Source organism: Lepidochelys kempii, chromosome 2, assembly GCF_965140265.1.
Source record: "Lepidochelys kempii isolate rLepKem1 chromosome 2, rLepKem1.hap2, whole genome shotgun sequence".
Lineage (NCBI taxonomy): Eukaryota > Metazoa > Chordata > Testudines > Cheloniidae > Lepidochelys > Lepidochelys kempii.
In genome coordinates this window covers 217,660,849-217,688,271 of record NC_133257.1, presented here as the reverse complement: position 1 = coordinate 217,688,271, position 27,423 = coordinate 217,660,849, and the positions used below count along the sequence as shown (strand labels likewise).

At 41.1% G+C, this 27,423-nt stretch overlaps 1 protein-coding gene across 9 annotated transcripts in view; it reads right to left on the bottom strand.

Moving 5' to 3' along the window:
• Nucleotides 1-27,423, bottom strand: part of THSD7A (thrombospondin type 1 domain containing 7A) — a 634,694-nt gene that overhangs the window by 242,376 nt on the left and 364,895 nt on the right. For 8 of the 9 annotated variants that reach the window (XM_073333830.1, XM_073333827.1, XM_073333831.1 and 5 more), the window contains 3 exons: nucleotides 26,240-26,308; nucleotides 20,180-20,335; nucleotides 14,140-14,343 (listed from right to left, as the gene is read on the bottom strand). In XM_073333830.1, coding sequence (XP_073189931.1) covers nucleotides 14,140-14,343; nucleotides 20,180-20,335; nucleotides 26,240-26,308 — 429 coding nt within the window. The remainder of the gene's footprint in view (nucleotides 1-14,139; nucleotides 14,344-20,179; nucleotides 20,336-26,239; nucleotides 26,309-27,423) is intronic. The other variant, XM_073333832.1, reaches the window with a different exon arrangement.

The following is a 27,423-nucleotide window of genomic DNA, read 5'->3' as shown; positions in this document are numbered from 1 at the left end:
AGCAAAGCTTCTGCCTTTTTTACTATTATTCCCCATTATGGACCTGAACCAATGCTCATCGAAATTAGTGGGAGTCTTCCCACTGATTTCATTGGGATTTGGATCAGGCCCTAAATATATAGGGGGTAAAAAGTTTCAAACCAGTAGAAATATTTTAATTGCAATCATTATAATACCACTTACATACAAAAAACGTTAATGGATACCATAAAGAAGCCTTTTACATCCCTTTAAAAGAAAACTAACTGGAAATGGTACAAAGCCTAATGGTAACAGATTCAGACAAAATGAGGAAATCAGTCATTAGTAAAAATAAAATGACAGTAAAATGAAAATTTAAGACTGTGTGTGTCTTATCTTACTATCAAAGAAAGTACCATACAATGCCATGAATAGAAACTAAGTACATCTAAGAAATCATTACATAAAAAAGTGGATCTACAGAGTAAAATAAAAAAAAAAGTTTAAATATTTAGAATTGTCATGTAGTTTAGGGTCATGCCGTCTATTCCTCATGACATGTATATGTGGATGGATGATGACTGTGATGTCTTTAAGAATGTGGTCACAGTTCTTGACATTAGGATATACTATTGTCATTGGTGGTCTGATCCTGCATGCATTGGTCTGCCTAAACTCCCATTAATCTCAATGATACACGCATGGTATCAGGAATAGTACACATAACCATCAGCTAGACAAGCATCAACCTCTACCCATGCAGCTGAAGGAACACTTCTGCTACTTCAATCAGTCGAAATTTACATTTACACTAAGGTCCACATTGCTGCCTTAGCTTTCCTCTCTAAGGCCTGACAGCTCTGCTGTTTGGATGGAGGAGGGACAAGGATACGGGGCCTTGCCTTCTCCCTATCCCCTGCCAGGTGACTATAACCCAATAATCTGAACCTGTACAAGATCCATGGAGAATCTGCCCTTAAAAAGTGAGACCTATTCCATCAAGCACAGCACATTTGTAGAAAATGATGCCTATATATTTAAAAGAATTTAGATCAATAGTTTATTCACAGAACTTCTGTAACTGTCCTTGATGTACTGTTTTATGGTATGGTTAAATTAACCTGAGTTTAAATATAAGTACAGTCAAAATTCCTTCACATTACAGTTGTATACATAAATAACTGAGCAAATGGAATTTGATAGGGTAATGCAGATGCATATAATAGGATACTAAACTTTTCACCTCTAGTTCACTCATAAGGTCTCGCTTATATCAGTTTTAATTGAAAGTGGTCTGGGTAAAATAAGCAGGCAATTTCAGTCAGTGGCAGGAGCACACCAGAGGTTCCCATCACCACAGGTTCCCAGGCAGGCAGTTTCAGCAGAAACTCCAAGGACTGAATGGGCACAATGAATAAACTGCTCTTTTTCTACTATTTGGATTTATCTATGCTAGGAAATTTTGTAGCCATTTTTCAGCAGTGGGGCCAGCAATGATGGAAACTCTAGAAAAGACCTACAGGGTTTGACAACATGATGGTAAAACTGCTTGTGCCATATTTGCACTAGAATTTACGCCATTAAGAGCACTGGTGCATGAATGCACTATAAGGTGGGTAGAAAGTTGGCTAGATTGTCGGGCTCAACGGGTAGTGGTCAATGGCTCCATGTCTAGTTGGCAGCCGGTGTCAAGTGGAGTGCCCCAGGGGTCGGTCCTGGGGCCGGTTTTGTTCAATATCTTCATAAATGATCTGGAGGATGGTGTGGATTGCACTCTCAGCAAATTTGCGGATGATACTAAACTGGGAGGAGTGGTAGATACGCTGGAGGGGAGGGATAGGATACAGAGGGACCTAAACAAATTGGAGGATTGGACCAAAAGAAATCTGATGAGGTTCAATAAGGATAAGTGCAGGGTCCTGCACTTAGGACGGAAGAACCCAATGCACAGCTACAGACTAGGGACCGAATGGCTAGGCAGCAGTTCTGCGGAAAAGGACCTAGGGGTGACAGTGGACGAGAAGCTGGATATGAGTCAGCAGTGTGCCCTTGTTGCCAAGAAGGCCAATGGCATTTTGGCATTTGGCATTTTGGCATTTTGGCATTTGCCCCACATAAGTAGGGGCATAGCGAGCAGATCGAGGGACTTGATCGTCCCCCTCTATTCGACATTGGTGAGGCCTCATCTGGAGTACTGTGTCCAGTTTTGGGCCCCACACTACAAGGAGGATGTGGATAAATTGGAGAGAGTCCAGCGAAGGGCAACAAAAATGATTAGGGGTCTGGAACACATGACTTATGAGGAGAGGCTGAGGGAACTGGGATTGTTTAGTCTGCAGAAGAGAAGAATGAGGGGGGATTTGATAGCTGCTTTCAACTACCTGAGAGGTGGTTCCAGAGAGGATGGTTCTAGACTATTCTCAGTGGTAGAAGAGGACAGGACAAGGATAATGGTCTCAAGTTGCAATGGGGGAGGTTTAGGTTGGATATTAGGAAAAACGTTTTCACTAGGAGGGTGGTGAAACACTGGAATGCGTTGCCTAGGGAGGTGGTGGAATCTCCTTCCTTAGAAGTTTTTAAGGTCAGGCTTGACAAAGTCCTGGCTGGGATGATTTAACTGGGGATTGGTCCTGCTTTTGAGCAGGGGGTTGGACTAGATGACCTCCTGAGGTCCCTTCCAACCCTGATATTCTATGATTCTATGATCTGCATTTGTACCAAAAAACGCTTAGCAATTTTTCTAGTGTAGACAAAGCTTTTGGAGGCTAAAGAAACATTTGATGGAAAAGGTTGTACTGACTGTGCTGTGCCTGATCTGTGCATAAATATAGAGGAATTCACTTTACATCACTGTCAAACTAGTACTTAACAACAGCATTAAATCCAGTTAAAATTAAATGCATATCTATTTTAAGAGCAAAAAAGCTTATCTACAATACTATTTAATCTCTGCAAGTTTAACATTTAAGTAACTTTGCTATTCACAAAGGTTAATCTCCAGCACAGAAAATTCTTCACCCATCACCACAGACATCTAGAAAAATAATCCATATGAGATAAAATTTTTGATCAGTCTTGATCTAATTTTGCTGCTCTTGCATGAGAGAACAGTTTTTCTGAAGCAACTCCTTTATAAGAAGCACTGATATAAAGTCTGAGAAGCCAAGATAAATATTTTGAAAGGGTTCCTTGTGACAGAAAAGGGCTGAAGTTCCATTTTTATAACACAATACATCAAAGTTCGTTATAATAGACACAATGACAATCTGGAGTAATGATTGTAAGATTTTTTCAGCCTGAATGAAAATGTTGATTACTGCAATCCACTGTGGAAAGAGAAGGACAATCACAGGCCTCCAGTGGTAACACCAAAGGATAATCTATTGTCTTGTATTGTCTCAAAGGCTGTAATGATTTCTATCTTTGCAACAAATGGAATAAACTCATCCTAATTATATGTAACACCCCCACAAACACTGCTATTTGTCTAATTGTAAAATAAGAGCCCTCAAGTTGAAACATGATATCCCAGCTAATTGTATTTCATACACATTTAATGATGCAAGAACCAACAAAAAGAGAAAATACTGATTTGTTTTATGGTATTGCTTATGATAAAACAATGAACTTACCATGCAACACATATTCTTAAATCTAAAATATCAGCTTCTTTCACTGTGTAATGCAGAAGCCTAAGGAGAAATACATTTACATTTTAAAGTACTTAAGCCCCTTTGACCAATTCTTCTGTTGCAGAGGTTGATTTAAGCTTTGGCTGTTGACTTTGAGTTTATCGCATTCAGCTTTAGACAGGGAAAGCTGGATGGAAATCATTAAAGAAGAGAAAGAATTTTTAAGCAAAAGGTTTTGTTTAGTTTTGGTTCCAGGTTGAAAACTTTGACATTGATTTAATATTTTTCCTAACGTCATTTCTTCTCCATTGTGTCATTCACAGCTGCAAAGTTTTCTAAAACTCAGTGTGTGCTTTTTAGGCTACATAAGAGCGAGGTAGCTAATTTGCATACAACCATGAACTTCCACTGATCGTCAATACATACTTCCCGAAGCGGTGTGGGAAGATGTGTAGGACATGGAGCTGGTTCTAGAGGCATCCACAGGGCCTATCTGGGGGGTGGGGAGGGGGATAGTGGGGTGATGAGTGGGAGCTGCCTGGAAGGCTCTGGGTAGGTGGAGGCAGGGATTTCCCCTGGGGTGTACACCACCCCTGAATTTCCCCAACCCCCCCCCCAGTTTTGTGAACTAGTTACGTGCAGTGTTGCCTGTTTGGAAATTTGAATTGAAATTGAAACTTTAAAAGCATATACAGTGTATGATAAAATACGTGTATCTGAAAAAGTATAATAGATTTGAAAAGTATAAACATAGACTAGCTTCCTTATACAGCTGTTGTTTTTTATGACAATGTCAATGCATTCATTTCAATGATGTTGGCCAACCTAATAATTTCACATATGATTTGTAAACAAAGTCTAAATGAGCTCTCCCTGACAGCTGTAGTGATGATCTAGGGGCTGTGGGGAAAGGCTTCAGGACCAGATTGTATTTACATTCACACTTAATCTACCTAGGTATTCAGCAAACAGAGCTGCATTGCCCAAGTGATAGATTTTGGCTGGGGCTGGGTTACAAATCACTTGAATGTGTGGGGAGGGCGGGTAATGAAATGTTGTTCTTATTGTATGGGTAAAGGGCAGTAGAACTGTACTTAACCTGTGCTGATTGAGGGCATCAAGAGAGAGGGTGGGGACAGGTGTTTTGTTTGATGGTCTGCCTGAGTCACAAGTACTATTTGATCTGCCCCCTCCACTGTTTAAAGACAGAGCTGATTAGGTTTCATAGATAGTCTTTTGTTTTGTTAAGTGACCACTACAGCTGAAATCAGGTCTAAGTGCTTAGACCTGCTGTGGGACAGTGTTTCTGTGGAAGAGACGGCCTAATCTGCACTAGCAGCAAGGTCCCCCCCCCCCGCCCCGAGCTGAAATCACTGAGAGCCAGGGGAACCTCAGAAGACCAACGAGCAGAGATCACAGTGGCAGGGAGCAGCAGAAGGTGATGGCGCGGGGCCATTGGCAACAGAGCAATGGAGTGAACGGTGGCACAATGAACAGCAGTGGCCAGAGCGAACAGTGAGCAGCTGGAGGAACGAGCAAGGTGCCTTCTTGCCCCCAACCTGGGAGGTGAACTCATGTGAAAGCACCTCTGAACTCTGAGTCTCCACTGACCAAGGACAACACCAGTGAGTGTTAACGAGGCTGTTAAGAATGCTGGAGACACAACACAGTTCATGCAAACAAACATCGCTGTGGCATCCTACTTTCTATTTAAGCAAGAAATACCACACGCTACAAACTGGAGGCCAACGTTAAGTGCATTGTCACTGGTTCATCCTGAAGTTGAACACCAGTTCTGAACAAGACCAGCGGACGCTCACTATCTTTCTGCAAGAAACTCAACTGACTGGCTAGACGCATGTGGTGCAACAGTGAAAGGCTCAACAGTTGAAAAAATGAAGAACTCTCTCACCACAAATAAAAAATTGCATTCATGGATGATGAATGCACTGATGCAAATGGGCATCAAGTATTAAGTCATTGTGTACGTTATCTTGATGTCAGTGGTAGGCCAGTAGATACATTTCTAGATGGTCACGTTATAGAAGACACATCGTCTGCATCTGTGACAACCCACATCTTAGAAGAGTTAAATGCTTGTCAATTGGACCCCAAACAGATGGCTGCTTGTGGATTTGATGGAGTTGCAAACTTCTCTGGAAGACATGGTGGAGTACAAGCTTTGCTCAGAGAAAAACATAACCCTAATCTCTCCTATACACACTGCAGAGGCCATCTACTCCAACTAGCGCTAAGTATGAGCTGCAGACTCTTCAAAAGATATTAAAAAAGCTATAAATTTAATGTCTTCATTATATTCTTTTTTCAGCAAGAGTCCCAAAAGACTGAATATCTTGGAAAATATAGAAGATACACTGGGACTGAAGTTCTAATTAGTCCAACCTGGGAATACCCTCTGGCTTGCTCATGAGCGATTCTTGGTCGTTGTCTTAAAATTACTCCAGCCATTATTACTGGCTTTGGAAAGTATCTACCAAGATGGGATGGATCTAAGTAGTGAGGCTGGTGGATTAATTTTGCTACTACGTTCAGAGAAGACTATTGCCATTCTCTCCCTTGTAAGTCTACTGTTGAAACTACTTAGGTCATTAAACAATGCCATCCAGGCATCTGCTACAACAGTAGCAGACCTTTGTCCAGCAATAGAAGCTACATTTGGATCAATCAGAGAGCTATCCATTGAAAAAGTACTGGAAGAAGCAAAGACTTCAGTCGAGAAGTTGAGTAATGAAGGCATTTATATTGAATCCTTAAGTGAAGAGGACAAGAAGTGTTTGTTAGACAACTGAAAAAGTACACAGACTTGATTCTTAAAGATCTACAGCAGCGACTTATAGATTCTACTCAACTTCTACATAGCTTTTACAGATGCCTGTCCTATAAAACACTGACAGTTGAGTGGAGTGAGGCACTACCAGCAATGGGGCTACCATGTACTCCAGACAGAATAGAGAATTTGAACACACAGTGGAATATCATATGACGAATGAATGAAGATTAGACTTGAACTTCTTTTTTATCATCTCCAGTAGCTTGACCCAATCTTTCCTGGATGAAAGAAGTAGGAATTCATCTCTTGTTACTCCCAGGCACAACAGCTACTGTTGAGTGTTCTTTTGCTTCGATTGAATAGAATTTTGTGTTCTGAAAGAAGTTGCCTTCTGCCTGATCATGTGAATGATCTAATGAGCATATCAATTGAAGAAATGGAAGTATCGGACACACAAGAAGCCATCAAAGATGAACACATTGCATTCAAGAAGTTCATTAACAGATTTGTGCAAAATTATAACAAGAAACCAAGAAGGATGAAGATGTAGTGCTTCATAGAAGGCTTGAGTAGCCAACTTTAATTTTTGTGATGATTTTAAAACATGAGTTAAATCTAATTAAATGGTCATGAAACATGTTTCAGTTTTTACTATGGTGCCATAGAGCCACCTTCACCCTCACGGTCTCACCCCTCATCAGCCCTGACACCTTCCCCCACCCCGTAAATTTGAACACCCCCCACCTAATTTCAATTCCTGGGGAAAACACTGGGTGGAGGTACTGGGGGAGGGCGGAGGGAGGGAGAGTGTATCTGCAGGCTGCTTGGGGCGGCAGGATGGGGGATGACTAAGAGACGCTAGGTCCAGCAGTGGGCCTTCTGTTATTGCCTCCACTTGTTGCTGTTGCTGCCATTGTTCTTCCCCTACCCTTCTACCAGAAAGGGAGGTAGAGAGGCTGCTTGCATAGCAGGCACCACAGCAGCCAGTGGTGGCCAGGAGGAGCAGCTGCAAGCAATTTCTGGAACACACCTGAACGCACAACATTTCAGCAGGATGCAGGCTGCATTACAGATCCACTTGTGTGAGTATCACAGGAGATGCATGATACTTGACAGTGTTGGTTATTATATCATGCTGCTTTACTGTAGTCATACAATTCACAATAAATATACAAAATTAAACTAATTCTCAGGACCCAAGTGATGCAGTGTGTCTTGGTGGGGAAACATCGTTAAACCTGTAAAGCATGAGCATAGCTACTACTGAAGTCTGAGGGAAATAGTCATAAAATTTCAATTAAATAAAATAGGCATCAGCACAGACATTACAATTAACCCTTACCAGGAGAGCAACATACAGCATATAAGAGGAATCAGAAACCCATGGCAAAGAGATAGTTCCGAACAGCTGTTACGTACGCAGAAGAATGTCAGTGCTGGGGTACAATAACTGGGGAAATCTCCAAAGTAGCCCAACATGGTAGCATTTAATTTCAGAAAGGGGAAGTACACAAATGAGGAAGTTAGTTAAACAGAAATTAAAAAGTACAGTGCCAAAAGTGAAATCTCTGTAAGCTTTATGGAAACTTTCTAAAGACACCATAATAGAGGCTCAATTTAAATGTATACCACAAATTAAAAAAACATAGTAAGAGAACCAAAAACAAAGTGTTGCCATGTCTAAACAATAAAATAAAAGAAATAGTTAGAGACAAAAAGGCATCCTTTAAAAAGTGGAAGTAAAATCCTAGTGAGGAAAATAGAAAGGAGCATAAACTCTGGAAGCGAAGCGTAAACATATAATTAGGAAGGCCAAAAAAGAATGTGAAGAACAGCTAACCAAAGACTCAAAAAGTAATAGCAAACATTTTTTTAAGCACATCAGAAGCAGCAAACCTGCTAAACAACCAGTGGGGCCACTGGTCGATCGAGATGCTAAAGGACCACACAAGGACAATAAGGCCATTGCGGAGAAACTAAATTAATTCTTTGCATTGGTCTTCATAGCTGAGAATGTGAGGGAGATTCCCAAATCTGAGCCATTCTTTTTAGGTGACAAATCTGAGGAACCCCAGATTGAGGTGTCAGTGGAGAGAGTTAGGGAACAAACTGATAAAGTAAACAGTAATAAGTCACCAGGATCAGATGGTACTCATCCAAGAGTTCTGAAGGAACTCAAATGTGAAATTGCAGAACTACTAACTGTGGCATGTAACCTATCATTTCAATCAGTCTCTGTACCAGATGACTGGAGGATAGGTAATGTGACGCCAATTTTTTAAAAGGGTTCCAGAGGTGATTCCGGCAATTATAGACCAGTAAGCCTAACTTCCATACCAGTCAAATTGGTTAAAACTATAGTAAAGAATAAAAGTATCAGACACATAGATGAATACGATTTGTTGGGGGAAGAGACTACATGGTTTTTGTAAAGGAAAATCATACCTCACTAATCTACTAGAATTCTTTGAAGGGGTCAACAAGCATGTGGACAAGGATGAGCCAATGGATATGTTGTACTTAGGTTTTCAGAAAGCCTTTCCCAAGATCCATCATGAAAAGCTCTGAAGTAAAGTAAGCTGTCGTGGGATAAGAGGGAAGGTCCTCTCATGGATCAGTAACTGGTTAAAACATAGGAAACATATGGTAGGAATAAATTATTGGTTCTCAGAGTGGAGACAGGTAAATAGTGGTGTCCCTCAGAGGTCTGTACTGGGACCAGTCCTATTCAACATATTCATAAATGGTCTGGAAAAAGAGGTTAACAATAAGGTGGCAAATTTGCAGATGATACAAAACTACTCAAGATAGTTAAGTCCAAAACAGACTGCAAAGAGTTACAAAGGGATTTCACAAAACTGGGCAGATGAAATTCAGTGTTGATAAATGCAAAGAAATGCACATTGAAAAACATAATCCCAACTATACATATAAAATGATGGGGTCTAAATTAGCTGTTACCACTCAAGAAAAGTTCTTAGAGTCATTGTGGATAGTCCTCTGAAAACATTCTTTCAATGTGCAGCGGCAGTCAAAAAGGCTAACAAAATGTTGGGAATCATTAGGAAAGGGATAGATAATAAGACAGAAAACATATTGCCTCTGTATAAATCCATGGTATGCCTACATCTTGAATATTCCATGCAGATGTGGCTGTCCCATCTCAAAAAGGATATATTGTTAAGTGGAAAAGGTACAAAAATTGGCATCAAAATGATTAGGGGGATGGAACAGCTTCTGTATGAGGAGAGTTTAATAAGACTGGGACTTTTCAGCTTGGAAAAGAGATGGCTAAGAGGAGATATGATTGAGGTCTATAAAATCATGACTGGTGTGGAGAAAGTAAATAAAGAAGTGTTATTTACTCCTTCTCATAACACAAGAACTGGGGCTTACCAAATGAAATTAATAGGCAGCAGGTTTAAAACAAACAAAAGTATTTCTTCACACAATGCACAGTCAACCTGTAGAACACCTTGCCAGAGGATGTTGTGAAGGCCAAGACACTAACAGGGTTCAAAAAAGAACTAGATAAGTTTATGTAGGATATGTCCATCAATAGCTATTAGCCAGGATGGGTAGGAATGGTGTCCCTAGCCTCTGTTTGCCAGAAGCTGGGAATGGGCAACAGGGGATGGATCACTTAATGATTACCTGTTCTGTTCATTCCCTCTGGGGCACCTGACATTGGCCCCTGTCAGAAGACAGGATACTGCGCTAGATGGACCTTTGGTCTGACCCAATATAGCCGTTCTTATGGTAAGCTTTCCATCAGGGCTGCTCTTAAAGACATGCAGTGCAAACGATGGCTTGGATCTCTTCACCATTGGTGGCACAGCTGCAATTTCCTGGCTAGCCCTATGCTTTCTTACAAGCAGCAGAACTTGAGGAGAAAAATTCTCACTATGGAAATGTGAGGCTTTGCTCTAGGTTTTAACTCCTGGTTGCCATCTTTCCTGGTGCTAAAGATTGCATACAGTGTAAAATGTGTGTAAACTTGGATGCCACTATGGGTGTTAATTAGAGCTGTTGGAAATATCCATTAACTTTCTGGGGCCCATTTCAGATGTACTACAAGTCATATTTCTAATATTTTCCTAATTTTAAGTGGACTATTTTAATCCTTTTTTTGAAAAATAAACGTTTTGACTTTGAAGAAAGAGTTTTCATTTTCAGAAACAAAATATTAAGAAAATAAGGGTTCTCATAATTTTGTCTGCTTGGTGGACTGGTTAGACAGGGTGAGAAAGACAGAAAGAGGAAGAAGGAAAAAAAGGGTAGACACATTTGCTAAAACAAAATATTACCAGTGGAGATGGAGATTGCACATGTAAGCACTCCTTGGATCTACAGAAGAAAGGGGATACGTGGAGCAGGAGATAATTGCCAGTTCCAAAGGAGAAGAAGCAAAAAAAGGGTAGAAACATTTGCTAAAACCAAATATTACCAGCGGAGATGGGGATTGCACATGTAAGCACTCCTTGGATCTACAGAAGAAAGGGGGTACGTGGAGCAGGAGAGAACTGCCACTACCAAAGGAGAAGGAGCAGCAATAACAGAAGTGCAGGAGGAGCGGAGCTGGAGGAATTAACTTGTAAACAGTATGCAAAGTTCTGGGGAAGCCACATATTGTTACCTGCCACCTCTGCAGGTGATGATGCAGGGAAATGGCTCCTGTGGAGGCACCCTCAGCAACAGTGCCAAGTTTAAAGTTCCCCAGCTCTGGCTCAGGTCCCTCCCGATAAACAAGAGGAGTAGCAGCTACTGCATCCACCTCCTGATTCCTCAACCACACCTGTATCTGCATCATGGAGGAGCTCACCTCAGAGAAGGTGAGCAGGCCTGTCAGGAGGAGAGGATGGCCATTGAGCAGCTGAAAGTGGCCTTGAAGGAGAGGAAGACGGCAGTGACAGAGAAACACAGAGTGGTGGCCAAGTAGGAGAAGAACCTGGTTACCAGGGACCAGGAGTCCTTCCAATGGATAGCAAGATGTAGGAGCACCCTTTCTCCTCTGGATTCTCCAGGATTCTCTTCTACAGCATCAGCCCCGTCACTGAGCCTCATACAGGAAGCAGATCTTATTGATCATGAGGACAGTAGAAAGAAGGAGACCTGTTCCTCCATCACCTCCTTTTCTTCCTCTTTTGAGGAGGAAACTTCTGGGAGGGGAAGGTGGTGAATAATGTAGTAAAATGAAGTAACTAGATGATTTAATAATCTCTCTTGTGTACTGTGTCTTATTTATAGGTTTTTAAAAAAAATTTGAAAAAAAGAGTTTGAATGACCATAGGCTGTCGTTATAACACTACATTTACATTTATTTAGTGACATCATGCCATCTTAGACCATTTCCAGCAGCTGGCCGGTATTGACCAGTCAAGTATCAAGTATAGTCAAGTATCCCTCATAGAAATTCCTCCTCCTCTTCTGACATGGAATATGTTTGACTTTGTGCATCTGACTGTTTCTGTGGAACACCCACATCTACTGGAAGAAGCAGCCACCACCGCTTATCTGTAGAAGCGTTCTCAGCTGGACACATACTGTCTGTACTCTGGCAAACCTGAATGTGGCTGAAATGCGCACTAACACGCATTCTGTTGCACTTATTGTAAAGCTTGCAATGGGCCTCAAAACATACACACATTTGCTGGACCTGATCCCATGGCCCATTACATTATTATTTAGTGATAACATGCTTTCACAAAGCTGTATTGCACAGCTGGCAAACATTACCCTGTGACAGCCAAGAAGGACCCCAAAAGCTTCTTCTGCCAATGCTTCCTCTTCACTTCATGAAATATACAATTTATATCTCTCTTTGGGACACACACAACTACAGTAATGAGCAATCACCATTCCCCTCACTCAGAAGCAGTGTCTGTGCCCACTATCCAGCCTCTATCACAGAGACCAACACAGAAGTCAGACTACTCGCTGGTAATAAGACAAATGCACTCACATCACAAACTATAGGTGTACACTATTTAGCAACAAACTAAGCTGATCAGCAAGAATTTAGAAAGATTCAGAGAAAAACAACAGGGTTAATATCGGAAAAAAAAAATAACCCCAAACCCTCCCAACTTAAATTCTGTCCTAAGTCCCTCACAAAGGGCCTGATCCAAAGCTCATTCAAGCCAGTAGAAGGACACCCATTGACGTCAGTGGCCTTTGGATCAAGGTCAAACAGAGCAGAACTGCCTTCTCTGTAAAAGGTTAAGGTTAAGTGACTCAATTACTTGCTCCCAAATATATTACAGTTACAATCATCCAGTTAGGGGATAGGAAAAGTTACACTATTTAATGACATATTAACTGATCAAAAGTTATAGAGTTGCAAACAAACTCTACCCTCTCCCCACAAAGAAAAGAAAAGAAAAACAAACAAACCTAAAATCCAGTAAAATTAAAACCAGGCTACTTTCTTTTTGTTTGCATATTCTACTGAATTTGTTTGAAGAAAAGAAAACTTCAACATCACAATAGTTAAGCAAAAATATTCGTTTCTGACAAAAGGCCACTTTGCATCAGAAATTTTTTTCACACAAAAAACCTGAAACAGTTCTACTATTATTATTACTAAGGCAGAAAGGGAATATCTTGGGCGAAGGAATGTTGCTGTGCAAGGAGGGTAAGACGTAAGTAATGTTTTTGTGTCATTCTACATTGTTACTCTCATTCTGGGACATAAAAACCGTTAGGAACTAAACACACGATTCTCTTAGCTATGTACACAAAAATAAAAGTTACACTTTAATTCTTAGTTTCTCCAAACTCAATTATGAAACAAAATCTAGAGCCAAAGCTCAAACCCAGATACAGAGTCTGTACAAGTAATCAACTCTAATTCCATGTGCCCAGTTTAATTATAAAACAACATTTGGTGCAGCTGCTAAACACTTAGCAGGTGACCTCTCGGTTAATCCTATATATGGTACTTACAGGTCTCCGCTCTACTGTAGCCAGTACAATTATTTTTAACGTATATGCAGCTTTGAGTAGACTACATTACTAATAGAGAATGGACACTATCCCAACATTCACAAAAGAGCCTTTTGTAGATTAAAATATTTTTTAGGTGTCTAGCTTTCAAAGTGAGTTGTTAAGACAATGCTATGCAAAGCAATGTTTTTCTTTCTTTCATAAAAGATAATTGAATAATAGTGGTATTCTTCTTGCCTGCTGTAAGTTGTTATAGCTAGAAGGGCAAGCGAAGCAAGGCAGACTGATGCATGTCACAGGCTGTCAAACCAAATTCATAGCACACATCATACTTTGTTTTTTAATATAAATAGACTATTGAGCTCCCAGATATTTCCAGAGGCAATGCACTTTACTTTGCTCACCCTTAATATTTATTTGCATTTGGACTCTGTGGGAAAAATTTATCAGTGGAATTACATCAGGGAATTCAATGAAGTTACGATGGGAAGAATTTATACTACTGGGCAATAACTCTCTGTCTTCCTGTTCATTTTTCATTTACTGTTTATTTTCAGCTTCCCTTTCTCAAGAGGCCACTCAAGAAGCTTTATCTGAAAAGATCTCTGGAAAGAAGAGCCCAGTGCTACATCAGTTGGTGGCCACACCATACGTGGCCTATATAAAGAGCAATCAATACTACTCAAAAGGCTTTGTCTCAAAGATTGACTAACTTGAGAGAAATAAGCAATGTTACATTTTCACTCTGAATCTGTCTCCTCAGAACAAGCAAGTGACTTAAACCATACATTTGTTGAGCAAACATCTTACCATCACTGTTGATACAGACCACCTCTGGAACTTGAGTGCCAGGCCCACACTGCTTCTCATTGTCTGGTATGCACTCTTCTAGTCTCACTATTCGCCAGTCATAGCAAGAAGGCTCCTCACATGGGATAGCTTCAAGCAGATGAGGGCAATTTCCTGTCCCTCCAGTAGGTTCATTTGTGATGGACCGCTTCCTTAATTTAAAACCTGAAGTTAGAGTAAAACCAAAAAGATAAAAAAAATAGTAATTCAATATAAAAGTTAAAATGAAAGCATTTGTATCTGCCAAAAGGTGAGTGAAGGGTTCTGTGTTTCTTCTGTAACAGTCAACAACGTATTTAAAGCAATAAAGGCAGCTGTGTTCATTACATTCCTGAGATACTAGATGTCACCAACTGTAGGAAACAGTTCACTTAAATGAGGGCTTGGAATGTGTCATGGTTATGGGGCTAGCTGTGCTTTCGACCCCTTTTTGTCCCTTGGAGTACATCCCTTAGTGGCTTCCGGCACCTCACTCTGACTGGAACCATGTGGTCCAACCACTCCTTTTTAGGTTGGGTCTCTTGGCTAACCCCCCAGCCCCCACATCTTTTCCCAGCCTGTGTTAATTTAGTAGGCCCAACTGAGTTTGGTACCTGCAATCCTCCAGGAGCCCGCAACAATGGTTGATTAGTGACTCAAAGCAGCTTCTTCAAAACAAAGCATTTATTGTGTCACACAAAGGTACCAACCATGCAGAACAAAGGGTTACAACAACCAAGAGTCCTATATGCACATTTCCCTTTACCTATACCTTACATCTTTCCTTTCAAGCATTTGTAAGTTCCCCTCAGCCCAACTAACCCCCATCTCCAGGTGCGAGCAAGAGCCTGCGCTCCTCATAGCATGGTCTCTCTGTCTCCGTGTGTCTCAGTCAGTCTGGGTGTCAGCCTTAGACTGCTAACAACCCGCTCTCCCAGTTCTTTAGAACAACTTCATTAAGCTTCTACTATTCCCTTTTATCCTGGGTTTTTGTGTGCTCCCCGCCTCCAGACTGGCTGCATCTAGCCATTCTCCCAGTTAATGGTTTTCCCATTAATTTCTTAAGGATTCTTGGTACACTATATCATAGCACCTTATCTTTCTTGTTTCTTTTCTTGTTGGTTTCTCCCTTACAGCCTACTTTGATTTAAGTGTCCTCCTTCAGGCAGGATAACACCACACAGGGCATATTATCTTTATCAAAAAATAATACCTATAACTCCCTCACTCTCCACAACATGTAAATCAAGAAGGAGACTGTTTTCAAATATGTTTATTTGTAAATGCTAATCCCATACAGATAATTTGGGTTCAACAAAGAGTTTTTTTAAATGTATCATGATTGTTTACTAATTAATTTAAAAACAATGTATTTCAGTTCATCTTTATATTTTCGAAGATTGCTTCTGCAGTTGTGCATGATTGTCCGAAAGAGGCTCAGAGAGTCTGCAACAGAGGCCTCTGGTTTGGCAAAAAAAGTTCAGAGGAGTTTTCTACAAGTGCAGCTACTACAACATTGGAGGCAACTGACAATACAACCGGTGATTCTCTAACTACTGAAAGCCCATGACTGAAATATGTATTGAGGAGCCTGCTCCTACTTCTGACAGTGCACCACACTGGTAAGGAGATGTGGCCTCTCTGAAGGACTGAATCGGCTTTGAGTTAGCAGGATGTCCAGTAAAAATAGCGAGAGCTGCCTGAGGAGGAAGAATCTCTGACAGAGAGCTGAGAGAGCAGGAAAAAGCAAAGAAGGAACAGTGGGGTAGGAAGAAAATGAAGCGGGGGGGGGGGAAGGACAGAGATGAGAAGAAACAGGAAGGGAAGATGGGACAATAATGGGAGGGAAAATTAAGAAGCAGAGATAGGAGGAGAAGGGGAAAGGAAAAGGCTGACAAAGGCATATATATGATTAGACACAGGAGAAGAAAAAAGGGATGCAAACTGTGAAATAGGAAGAGGGGGAGATATGAATAGGTAAGAGAGGGAATGAGGGGTGAAGAGGAAAAAAGGGGGAAATATGGGAATAGGAGTGACACAGTGACAAAGGGGTGAGAAAAAGGTAGTGTTTGCTTTCCACTAATGAATTCATAACACTATAATGCACAAATATTTCAATCCAAGCAGCATAAGCATCTAAGTGTTTCCCAAAGAAGCACATACGGAAAGTAGTAAGTACAAGAGAACTGGTGAAGAGGAACCTAGGATTTACATGTTCACAATGTAATGCCTGGATTCCTCCCATCTCACTGTCAAGGTGCCTTTGCTTACTCCAACGAAACATCCATTCCTGCTACCTAGTGAATTTATGTCAGTGGGAAGGAAAGGAGAAATCCCAGTCACATTCATGGGTGAATTTGCAAACAGTCCTGCATCTGACCACTGAATAGTACTAGGAATGGGTGTGATTAAGTGGAAGATCCAGGTTATTCTAAATCTGCAATGCTTGAGTTCCCTTATCATGATCTTTAAGTGCAGCTCTGCTTCTGACACTAACAGCAGGAAAGTTGGAGTCACATAGGGGTTAACTAGAGGAAAACAGAGTAAGACAAAAGTTGATTAGAAATATTGATATGGGAAATGAACGCACTAAACAGCACATTGCTGCTTATGCTTTAACTAATATACACAATTAACTATCGTATAGGAAAACAAGATAGGCAAATATGAACATATGAGAGATTCCTTCATGTGTATAGCTGTTTACTATACAGGGAACTGTAACTCTGAGTCTATGGCTGACCTATTCAGCTATTACAGATCAATTCAAGACACGAAAACAAATCACATGGGGTAGCAAATTACAGGTCTAGAAATGAGAAGTTTATCTCATGAGACTATAGCTAGATGGGAGAAGCATAAAATGACTTATGTAGAAATTTTTTTTTTTCAGATTTGACTTTAAACCTCACCCTAGCATAGAATCGTCAAAGATCAGATTTTTATCCGATTTCCCCACTTGAGCATTACCCACACCAGGACAAACTGGGCAGAAATACTGCAATCCACATCCAAATGTGAAAATATATGGCAAAGATTTTGAAAATAAAACAAGCAGACTAAAAGGACAAATTGCCTTTCTCTATCCATCCCTAAATTGCAGCAGAAAAGTTAAATCACATCACAAAAGACAAAAAGAGGAAGCTGAATTCCCTAGTGCCAGAGAAGCTGATTTGGGGCAGATATTTTCCAAAAAGCACATACCACCATCCCCTTACTAAAATGGAGACAAAGTCATTTCAGGTTTTTTCTACACAACAGTAATCACTACGGATAAACTCAACCAACTCCAATCTCCAGCAGAGAAGCTGTGGGAAAGCAGATCACCATTTAGACACACCTTTGCTCTCCTTCTAGCCTGCCCACATAGCTAAATTTCATGGTCACATATAGTTTGATGAAACCCCATCGTATCATGTTCCCCAAATCTAGAATACAATAAAGACTGATTCAGAACAGCAGCAAGGAAATGCATCTCCACACTATGAGTACAGCCCTTCCAAATTCACAGTGTATTCTGGTCAGTTTTGTGGCCGGATGGTTTTAAAAGTAGTCAGCTTCATGATTTCAGATATTTACATATGAAATTTCACAGTTTTGTAACTGTGGGGAGTCCAAACCAAAATGGGTTCATGGGGGGTTGCAAAGTTATTGTGTGTGGGGGATCCCAGGATTGCAACCCTCACTTTTGTGCTGCAGCCTCCAAGCTTCCTGCAAATAGAGGAGGTTCCCAGAGGTGGAGGTAGGTACGATCTCCCCCGTGCTGCTGGGAGTGCCCCAGCAAGGGCAGATTAAGGCAGGGGCCCCCCAACCAATTTGGGGGGGCCCCTGGAAAAATGGATACTCCAGCTCCAGAAGAAGCCCTCGGGGCAGAAGCCCCAACCTAGTCACCCCAAGCCCTGGCAGAAGCTGGAGGGGCTGAAGCCCCAAGCCTGGGCTCTCCGGAGCCCAAGCTGGAGCAGTAATGAGCAGAAGTCCTGAGCCTGGACGCCCCGACCACAGCTGCGAGGGGCAGAAGCCCTAAACCCCAGCAGGAGCTGCTGCGGGAAGAAGCCCTGAGCCAGGAGTCATGGGGGCTTGGGGTGGGTGGGGGGGCGCGGAAGCCCAGAACCAAGCTCTGGGACTGCTGCAGTGCAGAAGTGAGGGTGAACCTCACTTCTGTGCTGCCTATGGAGGTGGGTCTGATCTTCCTACCAAGAGCATCCGTGCAGGGGAAGGACAACTCCTGTCCCTCCCCAGTCTGGCCAGACTAGCATCTAGGAGCCCCTGGCTCCCAGCAGCATGGGGAGATCAGATTTCATGGGGAAGGGTTTATTTCATGGTCCATAACACATTTTTCACGGCCGTGAAATTAGTAGTACCCTAACTATCAGTCCCAAGAGTAAACCCTATAATTACAATGTAGCTATACAAAACAATAAATAAGAGCTATGGAACAGACTGCAGCTCAGTTCATACAATCAGCTATTTGGAACAATTTCATGCTGAAACTATTGTACTATAGATGTCATTTATCTGCTGAATAACACCTTTGTACCTATCAGGGAGGAAGGGATGGAGCTGTTCCCTGGAAAGGTTTGCACATTCTCCAGAAGTATTAAACCCCTTCCACTTACACAGAGCTAAGAGCCTGGTCTGCATCTGCCAATCTTACCACCCCTTAGATCTTCTCTGTGTTGAAACTTTGACAATATACATTAGAATACATGGAAATTAAAGTGTAAGTTTCCTGATATCCATGTCTTCAAGTTAAAAAATGGCATAAAGTGAGCTGATAGCCTCAATGTATTTTTAGCAGGCAAGTGTCCAAATCAATCTGAAACACAGACATATCCGCAAACATTTGGATGGTATAAAATACATAAATAACAAAAACAGCAGCACTAAGAATAATAGGCAATCTCACTGTTAGCCTCAAAAGAGATGACACGGAAACTGAATTGTTCTGTCACCCTTAAAAATGATCAAGGTTGAGTCACATACACAGGAGGCAGCATTGTTTAGCTTGTACCCGCCTTTCTGTTCTGTGTTTGTACAGTGCCTAGCACAACTGGGTGTTGGTCCGTGAATAGGGCTCCTAAGTGATACAGTAATATAAAGAAGTACCATCACTATCTGTGCACAGACTGAAGTGATGCTGGTTGGAGAGAGAAAACAACCCTAAAATATGAGGATTAGGGCTGTCCCTTTAAGTGACTATGTGTGCCTGGCATTTGTTATGAGAGTTTGCAATCAAGAGGGTACAACTGGATTCTCTCTGGTGTTAGATGATCACACAGCAACAGCGACTCGAATTTCTTTTCTCATCTCTGGATGGGAGGTGGCAGTCTCTTGTTTGGATGTGGACCTTGATATTGTGATTCACGCCTTTGACACCTGGAGAGCTGATTACTGCAATATGCACTGAATGGTCTACACTTTAAATACCCTTGGAAACTGAAATGGGCACAGAATACATCAGCCTGCCAGTTAAGCAGGGTCTGAAGGGTACTCTGCAAATGAAGCTTCTGCTCTAAGATTTGAACTGGTGGCCTAATGGTCTACTGGTCATTTTTTAAGGTGATCTTGACTTGTAATTCCCTGAATGGCTTGAGACATTCCTACTTCAGAGACTGCTGTTCTCTTGTTACGTGACACAGCCACAACTGTGATCTGGAGAGAGATTCATGCTGGATCCCCCTCAATTTAAGAGGAGGCACTCAACTTTGTAATTGTCCTGAAATAGCCCAGATCTGTTGACCTACAGAACTAGAAAGTCCATCTCTTCACCAAGGCCTTTGGGGAGGAAGGAGAATGCTGAGAGGTGGTACTTATGGGTGGGTTTGTTTGGGTTTTTTTTTTTGGCTGGTTATTTTCTGATTTTTGGAGTCTGTTGTGCGCTCTCTCTTTCTGATATAAGTATGAATGTCAGTATTGTCAAAGATCCCTAGAGTCTTGGAAATATTTTTTTTCAAGTATTGTGTAAAAACTAAGTAAAATAAAAATGTTTTTTGAAAAGGAGAAATTTAAAATGTGTACATACCCTTTTTGGCTTGCTGGTCTTCACAGCTTTCATAGGTGCACGGTCCCCAAGCTGACCAAGCGGACACTTCACATTCTATTGGACAAGGGTTATGGCACAATTGGGTGGTGCTAGGTACAGGTCCCGTGCACAGTTTCCGATCCACAGGCTTGGAAGCTGTATACAATAAAGATAACATATTTTTAACACTTGTATAATTCTTTGCTGCAAGTTGACACCACTACTTTTCAGTGAGAAAATCTTCTGTCTCAACATTTTAATCTGATGAAGTAAGGGTAAAACTACTCTCTTAAAAATAAATCTAATGAACTCACTGCATGGACTGAGTCAAATCAGATTATGTGGAATCAGGAAGATTCCACAAATATTGCAGTATTCTCTAGAACCTAGCTCTTGCAGTTAATGAATGGAGTATATTATTACAGTAGTTCTTCACATTGGCCCCCATGCAAATCAATGTTTTGCTCTCTTATTAAGTGCATCTTTACTGAACCATTGAACCAACAGAAGTGTAAATTTTCATTCACTTTATTGTATTGTAACTTCAAAGCCTAGTTATAATCACATAAATCCTAACCCTTCAACTGCAAACCAAATCAGAGATACTGATTTTAAATCACTGAAATATAATGATGACAGAGTCTATTTGCTTTCTTTTGACTCTAAAGCCCTTCCATACTCACAGAAAACCACCCGCCTGTAGAAGTTGTGCAGTGGCAGCTTTAGTTGTTTTAAGGAAAACTGTATTTAACATGTATTCTGTGCACAGCTTTTAAATCTAGTACATAGGTATAATTGTTTTAATATATTACTTCCAGCAGTGTGTAATCAGTCCACACGGAAGGTATGTGAGCAGGCAGAAACCCTGTTTCTTGTGGACCAGGGAACACCCATAAGAGAGCAGAACCACCCTGTTCTCCTACACTGAGAGCCAGGATGCAGCCTTCACTGTCCTCCCAGCACGTAGGCACAATGGGAGACCTCTCCTAGCATGCTGGATATATGTATGCATCTGTCTCCAACCAACAAATGCATTACTTTATTGCAATCCACTTTTCTTTCATAAGATCTTTCATAATTCAGCTCCTCACAAAATACTTAAAACTAAGCACAGAATATAGATCAGCCATTCAGATGACCTCTGTCCAATTGACTAAAAAGATGTGATTCCCCAAAGTTAAACATCATGACTGATCCTCAGAACTGTGCTCTCAAAACAAGAGTTTAATTAATTAGAACTCTGTTCTGCCACCGTTACTCACCTTAAGGAGTACCTTATGCTGCATATAATCCCACTGATTACAACTATCTGTGGAGCAAGATACTACTCAGAGGGAGTACGGGTGACAGAATCAGGCTCTTGAGGAGCACAGTAACACAGCAACAACAACAGAGGCTAGATGAATAAGCTGCATGCTGTTGTTAAGGTAGTGGAGTCCCTTATTCACATGTACGTGTGTTGCATGCACCTGCTTCTGCCTGCCTGGCCCTTCAGGTAATGTACATCCCTTTAGCCACAGGTCCACTAGTGGGCAACTGGAAGCTACATTTTGAGAGGGAGGGAATGAGAAGGCGGCATCCTGTGGAACTGTCCTTCCCATCCTTCCCATGAAGCAAAGCTGCAGTGCAGAGAGGGCAAATACCTGTTAAACATACTCCAGAACTCCCATTTTCTAACACAAGATGACAACGCTGGAAAGAAGTATTCTAACTATGCTATGGTGCTATGGTGGGGCCTAAACCTTATGACACTGAAGGCTGCATTGGCAATTTTCCAGAAGCCTCAAGTCTGTTCCTAATGTGCATGATCATCTGCATAAAGTATATAACTTGTAGCAGAAAAATAAATGTAAACAGACATAATTTGCAAGTAATTTTAACTTTATTGGATAGTATTTAATAAACCGGAGTTAGCAAGTCATCGCCACTTATTTGTAACCTTTATCTTGAACCTTGAGGTCCTTACAGAGCTCTTATTCAAACTACCCTTGAATTCATTGGGAGCTTGCATAAGTAAAGGCAGAGTAAAAGAAAGAGTCATTTGTCACTTTAAGGCACAGCCATACTTTGTGGGCCTTGTGGAGCCCCAGCAGGAGCACAGGGAGGTGTTCTGAAGAATGCCTCCCAGAGCCTTTTGATGCACAAGGGCAGGGTACCCACTGCTATGTTCCTTCATAAGGTGCAGCAAACTCCCTTCGGTGCACCAGTCGTCCTCTTCACTGGTATTTTGAACTATAAATTACTTCTTCCTCTTTAGGAATAAAGAGGAAACCATTCCTGGGCTTCCACAACAGCAAGGACTGCAACTGTGTTTGGCCAGAAGGCTCTTTGAGCCCTCTCCCATTGGACACCTGTACAAAGACCAGACATGGTATGGCCCTGAGTAAAGACTTCAGCTTCTCTTCCATGAAGAATATCAAGTACAGTATGCTATTCATATAAGACCTGTTGAAAATATCAGCCACTTCAGTCATTCATCTATAAGGTATCCAAAGCAAGAAATGCTTCAGGGATATGTAACTAGTACAACGCAACACAATTTTATGCCATCTTGTTTACTATCCTTTAGTGTAACATGAAGTGTAAAGTTGTTATGAACGACCATGTCTGCTACTCATTCAGGTTTATTGAAGTAGCTTGAGAGACAAAAAAAGTATTGCAGTGGTGGGAGAGAATAATTATTTGGAAATGTTTCCTGTATTTTAAGATTCAGAATGTGCATTACACTGCATTATTCAGAATTTCCTTTTTAGATGACAGCAAATTAAGCAAACTTATCCCCACCGAACTTTGGTTTTATTTCCTTTGTAGCGATACTGTAGCACAAAGCACATTACAATGATGCACAGTACAAATATACTGCTTATTCAATCACTCCAACTCAACTCAGTCAAATTTCTCTGCACATGGAAGTAGAAAAAATTTCTAGGTAAAAACTTGTTTTCTTTTCTGCTCCAAAATGCAAATTTGGGTTGAGCAAAACATTTTGTAAATTTGCATCACTTTTGGTTAATTGTTTCTGACATTAAATTAAATCCATCGCCCCGCCCCCCGCCTGTTTTGATTCACCAGAAATTCCAAAACATTTGGATTTTGGTTAAACCTGAATCTATTTATTTTTCAAAACTGTCAGCAAATTGAAAAAAGCAGTTCTTCGCATCGCTCTGATTCCCAATGTTCATCCCTAAAACACTGTTTTAGCTAAAAAAATCATCAACAGTAATAGTTACTGTCTGCAAGAAACTTGTCCGGGCTTGACCAGCTTCTCTGATGCATCTCAAATAAATGTTGTGTGTAGAATATACAGTGAATGGCACAACACATCTCTGTGCATGACAAAGAGGCATTTCTCTTCAGCCATCATTTCCCCAGTAATTCCACCAAGTCCCTGTGCCTATCTGAACGCCTATTTCAGTGCTGCCAAAGTCTCAGCAGAGAGAGAGAGTTGAAAAACCATCCGATATAGCAAGTCTCAAAAAGTAAAAAGCAAACAAACAAAAAACAGGAAAAGATTTTTTGTTACTATTATCTTCTCATGCATGATGTGACCTCTGTTATATATATCACTTTTCATCCAGAGAGCTCCCAAACCACTTTGCTAGCTACATATCTAGGATTCATTTCAGCCAGAGGTGCTCAAGTATGATAAAGATTATTTATCTTCTTTACAATAAACTGCTGAGCTGTGGCAAGCCTGAACATTAGCATCTCAACCCCTTTAACTTCAGTGGCTTTCCTCCAGATTTACACCAGTGTAAATGAGCTCAGCATCTGATCCCTTACTGTTTGACTGGAGATGATTTGAAGAAGCAGCAGCTACTGGACACAGAACTTCACAGTCAAAAGATGTTTCCCCTCCCATTGCTGCCCTTTCATATTTTCTTTTCATGCATTTGTGGTAGAGGTTGTGAATGAGGGTGCTTGGTTCTTTCGTTTCCTGTCAGTGGTACTGAACATTGAGTCAATGCTTAATAATACAAGCTCTGCGTGTTTTCCAGATATTTTGCTCAAATTTTGGACACATGTGAGAACAAAACAGAATGTGTTTTGCTAACAAGCTCTCACTTTCCCCCTGCCAGACTAGAACATTAGGTTCAGGTTTGGAATGGCTTTCAAGTTTGGGCTGGGAGATTAAACAAAAACCCCAAACAAAAACACACACACAAAAACACCATCATTCTCTGCTGAACTAGGAACCTCTCTCTCACTGTGTTCTAAAAATCTAGAACTTCCCCTTTCTCCTAAAGTGGGATAAAAATCAAGAAAACTCAAAGTGCTTTTCTGTGCCCACTTATGGGCTGCTAACTCAGTGTCTCTAGTCCCAAAGAATATTACCTACTAGCAAGTGCCTGGAAAATAATTAACTATTACCCCAGGAACCCTCTACTGAGCTCTATACTGGGTAGACAAGTCACTGGAGAACTTCATACAGTAAGGTAGAAGCCTATGAGCAGGAGGACTGTAGAGTAGCTAACATTTTAAAAATTATCACCACAAAAGCACAGACTCACCTCTCTTGGTAAAGAGTGGGCTAAATTCACCAAGGATGTGCACCAGCTCCTCCTCTGGCAGAGAATCCCAGCTGACCAGTGTGGCCCCAAAGTGGCCATCATGCGGTCACAGCCAGAGTGATGCTGGGGATGAGGTAATTCATTGCATTCTCTGGGCCGCTTCTGCCAACAGGGCCAGAGTGTCACAGGAAGAGCGTCTGTACATCCATGCCCCAGCAAGAGCTCACCATTTTTTCAGGACACTAGTTGCTCTACTTTCACAAAAGCAGAACAAATGAGCATTTTAAAAAAGCTACACTAACAAAATAGACGAAGGATAACATCACGAGTTTCCTTCCCAGTTTTGTGTAATGTATGTGGTAAAGTTTATTGCCAAACTGTAAAGCCTACTACTTCAGACTCTGCTCCTGCAAACACTTAGGGCTTGTCCTCATTGCCAGGGAGATCGACGCTGCTGCAATCGATGCAGCAGGTGTCGATTTAGCGGGTCTAGTGAAAATCCACTAAATTGACGGCAGAGTCCTCTCAGAGAAGGTAAGTCAACCGAAGATCATCTCCCATTGATGCAGTGCAGTGACGACACTGGGGTAAGTCGACCTAAGCTACGTCGACTCCAGCTACATTATTCACATAGCTGGAGTAGCTTAATTTAGGTTGGCTTACCCCAGTGTACCCCTTACACACCTATGTATGTCTATGAATGTAAGTAGTCCCTTTCAGTTCAATGGTTAGGTACACAGTTATATCAATTTTGCAGATGGGTAAAGAGAGGCAAGGAGAAGTTGAGTGATTTGCCTAACGTACATAGAAAATGAGTGACAGAACAACAGAACCTAGTAATCCTTTAATTTCCCCGTTCCCTGTCCTAACTGCTACACATGATACTCCTGCTCAAACGTAAACTTGTCATTTCTGAACTGAAGATAGAAAATTTCTGAACTTGACTTATAGGGATGTATCAACCCCAAAAGGCTAGAAGTTTTGGTTTTGATAAACATCCAAAGTTCAAATTCTTATCTTAAATTATACAAATATCCTGAATCAGCCAAACAGATCTGGAAATAGGGCTGCCAACCCTCCAAGATTGTTCTGGAGTCTCCAGGAATTAAAGATGAATCTTTAATTGAAGGTTATGTCATGCAATGAAAGCTCCAGGAATACGTCCAACCAAAACTCACAATCCTAGCTGGAAATAGCAAAGGAAAGTGGAAATTTTGGAAGACCAAAGAAATTCCCAGCACTTTAGGGCCAGGATGGGGAACAGAAGTGAAAGATATTTATCAGAACTTTTAAAAAAATGGATAAAGGTTTGGGTTGAGTCTGTGCTACCAATTTGTATTTCAGGTCTGGTACTTGATGTATAAGTATTTTGCCCTCATTTCTTTTATTATCTTGAACCTTATAAGTGAGAGCTCACAGGTTCAGTAACAGAAACTGTTTTAGAGAGAAATATACTTTTTTATATATAGCCAACATAGTTCTCCAAGGGGACAGAGCCTCCTGGCACACTTTTGATTGAAATGTCAGGTAGAAGGCCTTAATTACCTACCTGTTATTTCAAAAGTGATTGATAGAAGTGGTGCAGCACTAGACTTCGACGTGCTCTGTGACTGACTTTCTGAAATAACAGGGAAACACCACTATGAGTACGTGAGAATGGAAGTTTTCAAAACAGCCTTACTGAGATAGCATTAGCTGTTTATGAACACAGAGCTACATTGTAAGAAGGGGTTTCCCACTGCAAGGGTTGGTGGGATTTTCCACCTCCAGTTCTTGAATCATTGCCTGGTTTTAATCACACTGTTTAATCACGCCAAATTGCTGTTTCTAAGGGTGCACAGAAGCTGCTTTAAAAAACAAAACAAAAACACAACACTTTTTAATCTGTCTCCAAAAATGGAAACGTCCCCAGAGCTTTTTAAACTAAAACTCACTTCACCCCTAGTTTGAGCTCTTGAAAAAAGTGTTCTCATGTTTATGCATCCAAAGACTAGTTACATTTTAAACAGCCTTATGGGGTCTATAGAGATTACCTCCTGATGGGCTCTGCATATTCCTGTCACATTCTGATAAGGACAGATTTCACACCAGCCTGAGACAGCAAGACTTCACAGTCAACCAAAATCCTGATCATCATTCTGAACAGTAAGCTGTTGCTGAATTTATTGTTGCCTCTCTTTAGCTGAGAGTTTGTCACTCTTTACTTCTAAGGCAGGGGCACCTAAACTTGGTCCCAGAGGAAATTTGCCAAGAGCCCTGGAGCTGCAACTAATTGGTATTAAATGAAGCAGACTGAAGACACCCTCCCTCATAAATACGCAGGTGCAACCGATAGAGCACAGAAGTCTCAGCAAACAATGCTCCATCATAATACAAGCAGATGTATTAAAATGGATGCTGGGAATGGTAGTCTCCACAAACTGCAGTGCCCACATTAAAGATGCCCCCCACTAGAGAACTCTGTAGGCTGCAAGGTGGCCACCTCTATTCTAAATGCTTAACTATGCATGCCCAAGTCAAGGATGTCCCTTTTCCTGGAGTGTGTGGCTGTATTTCTTTGTGGCAATGTAAATTTGTACCATAGAGCTGCATAATGTATAAAAATAAATGTATTCAGAATTGTGGGCTAAATGCACTTAGTATAATATACTGTCTTGAAGGATTTCTAAATTATCAATGGATAAATCGTTCCTTTCAAGTTACTTTTTGCTGCTGGGGAATAATGTATGTTAA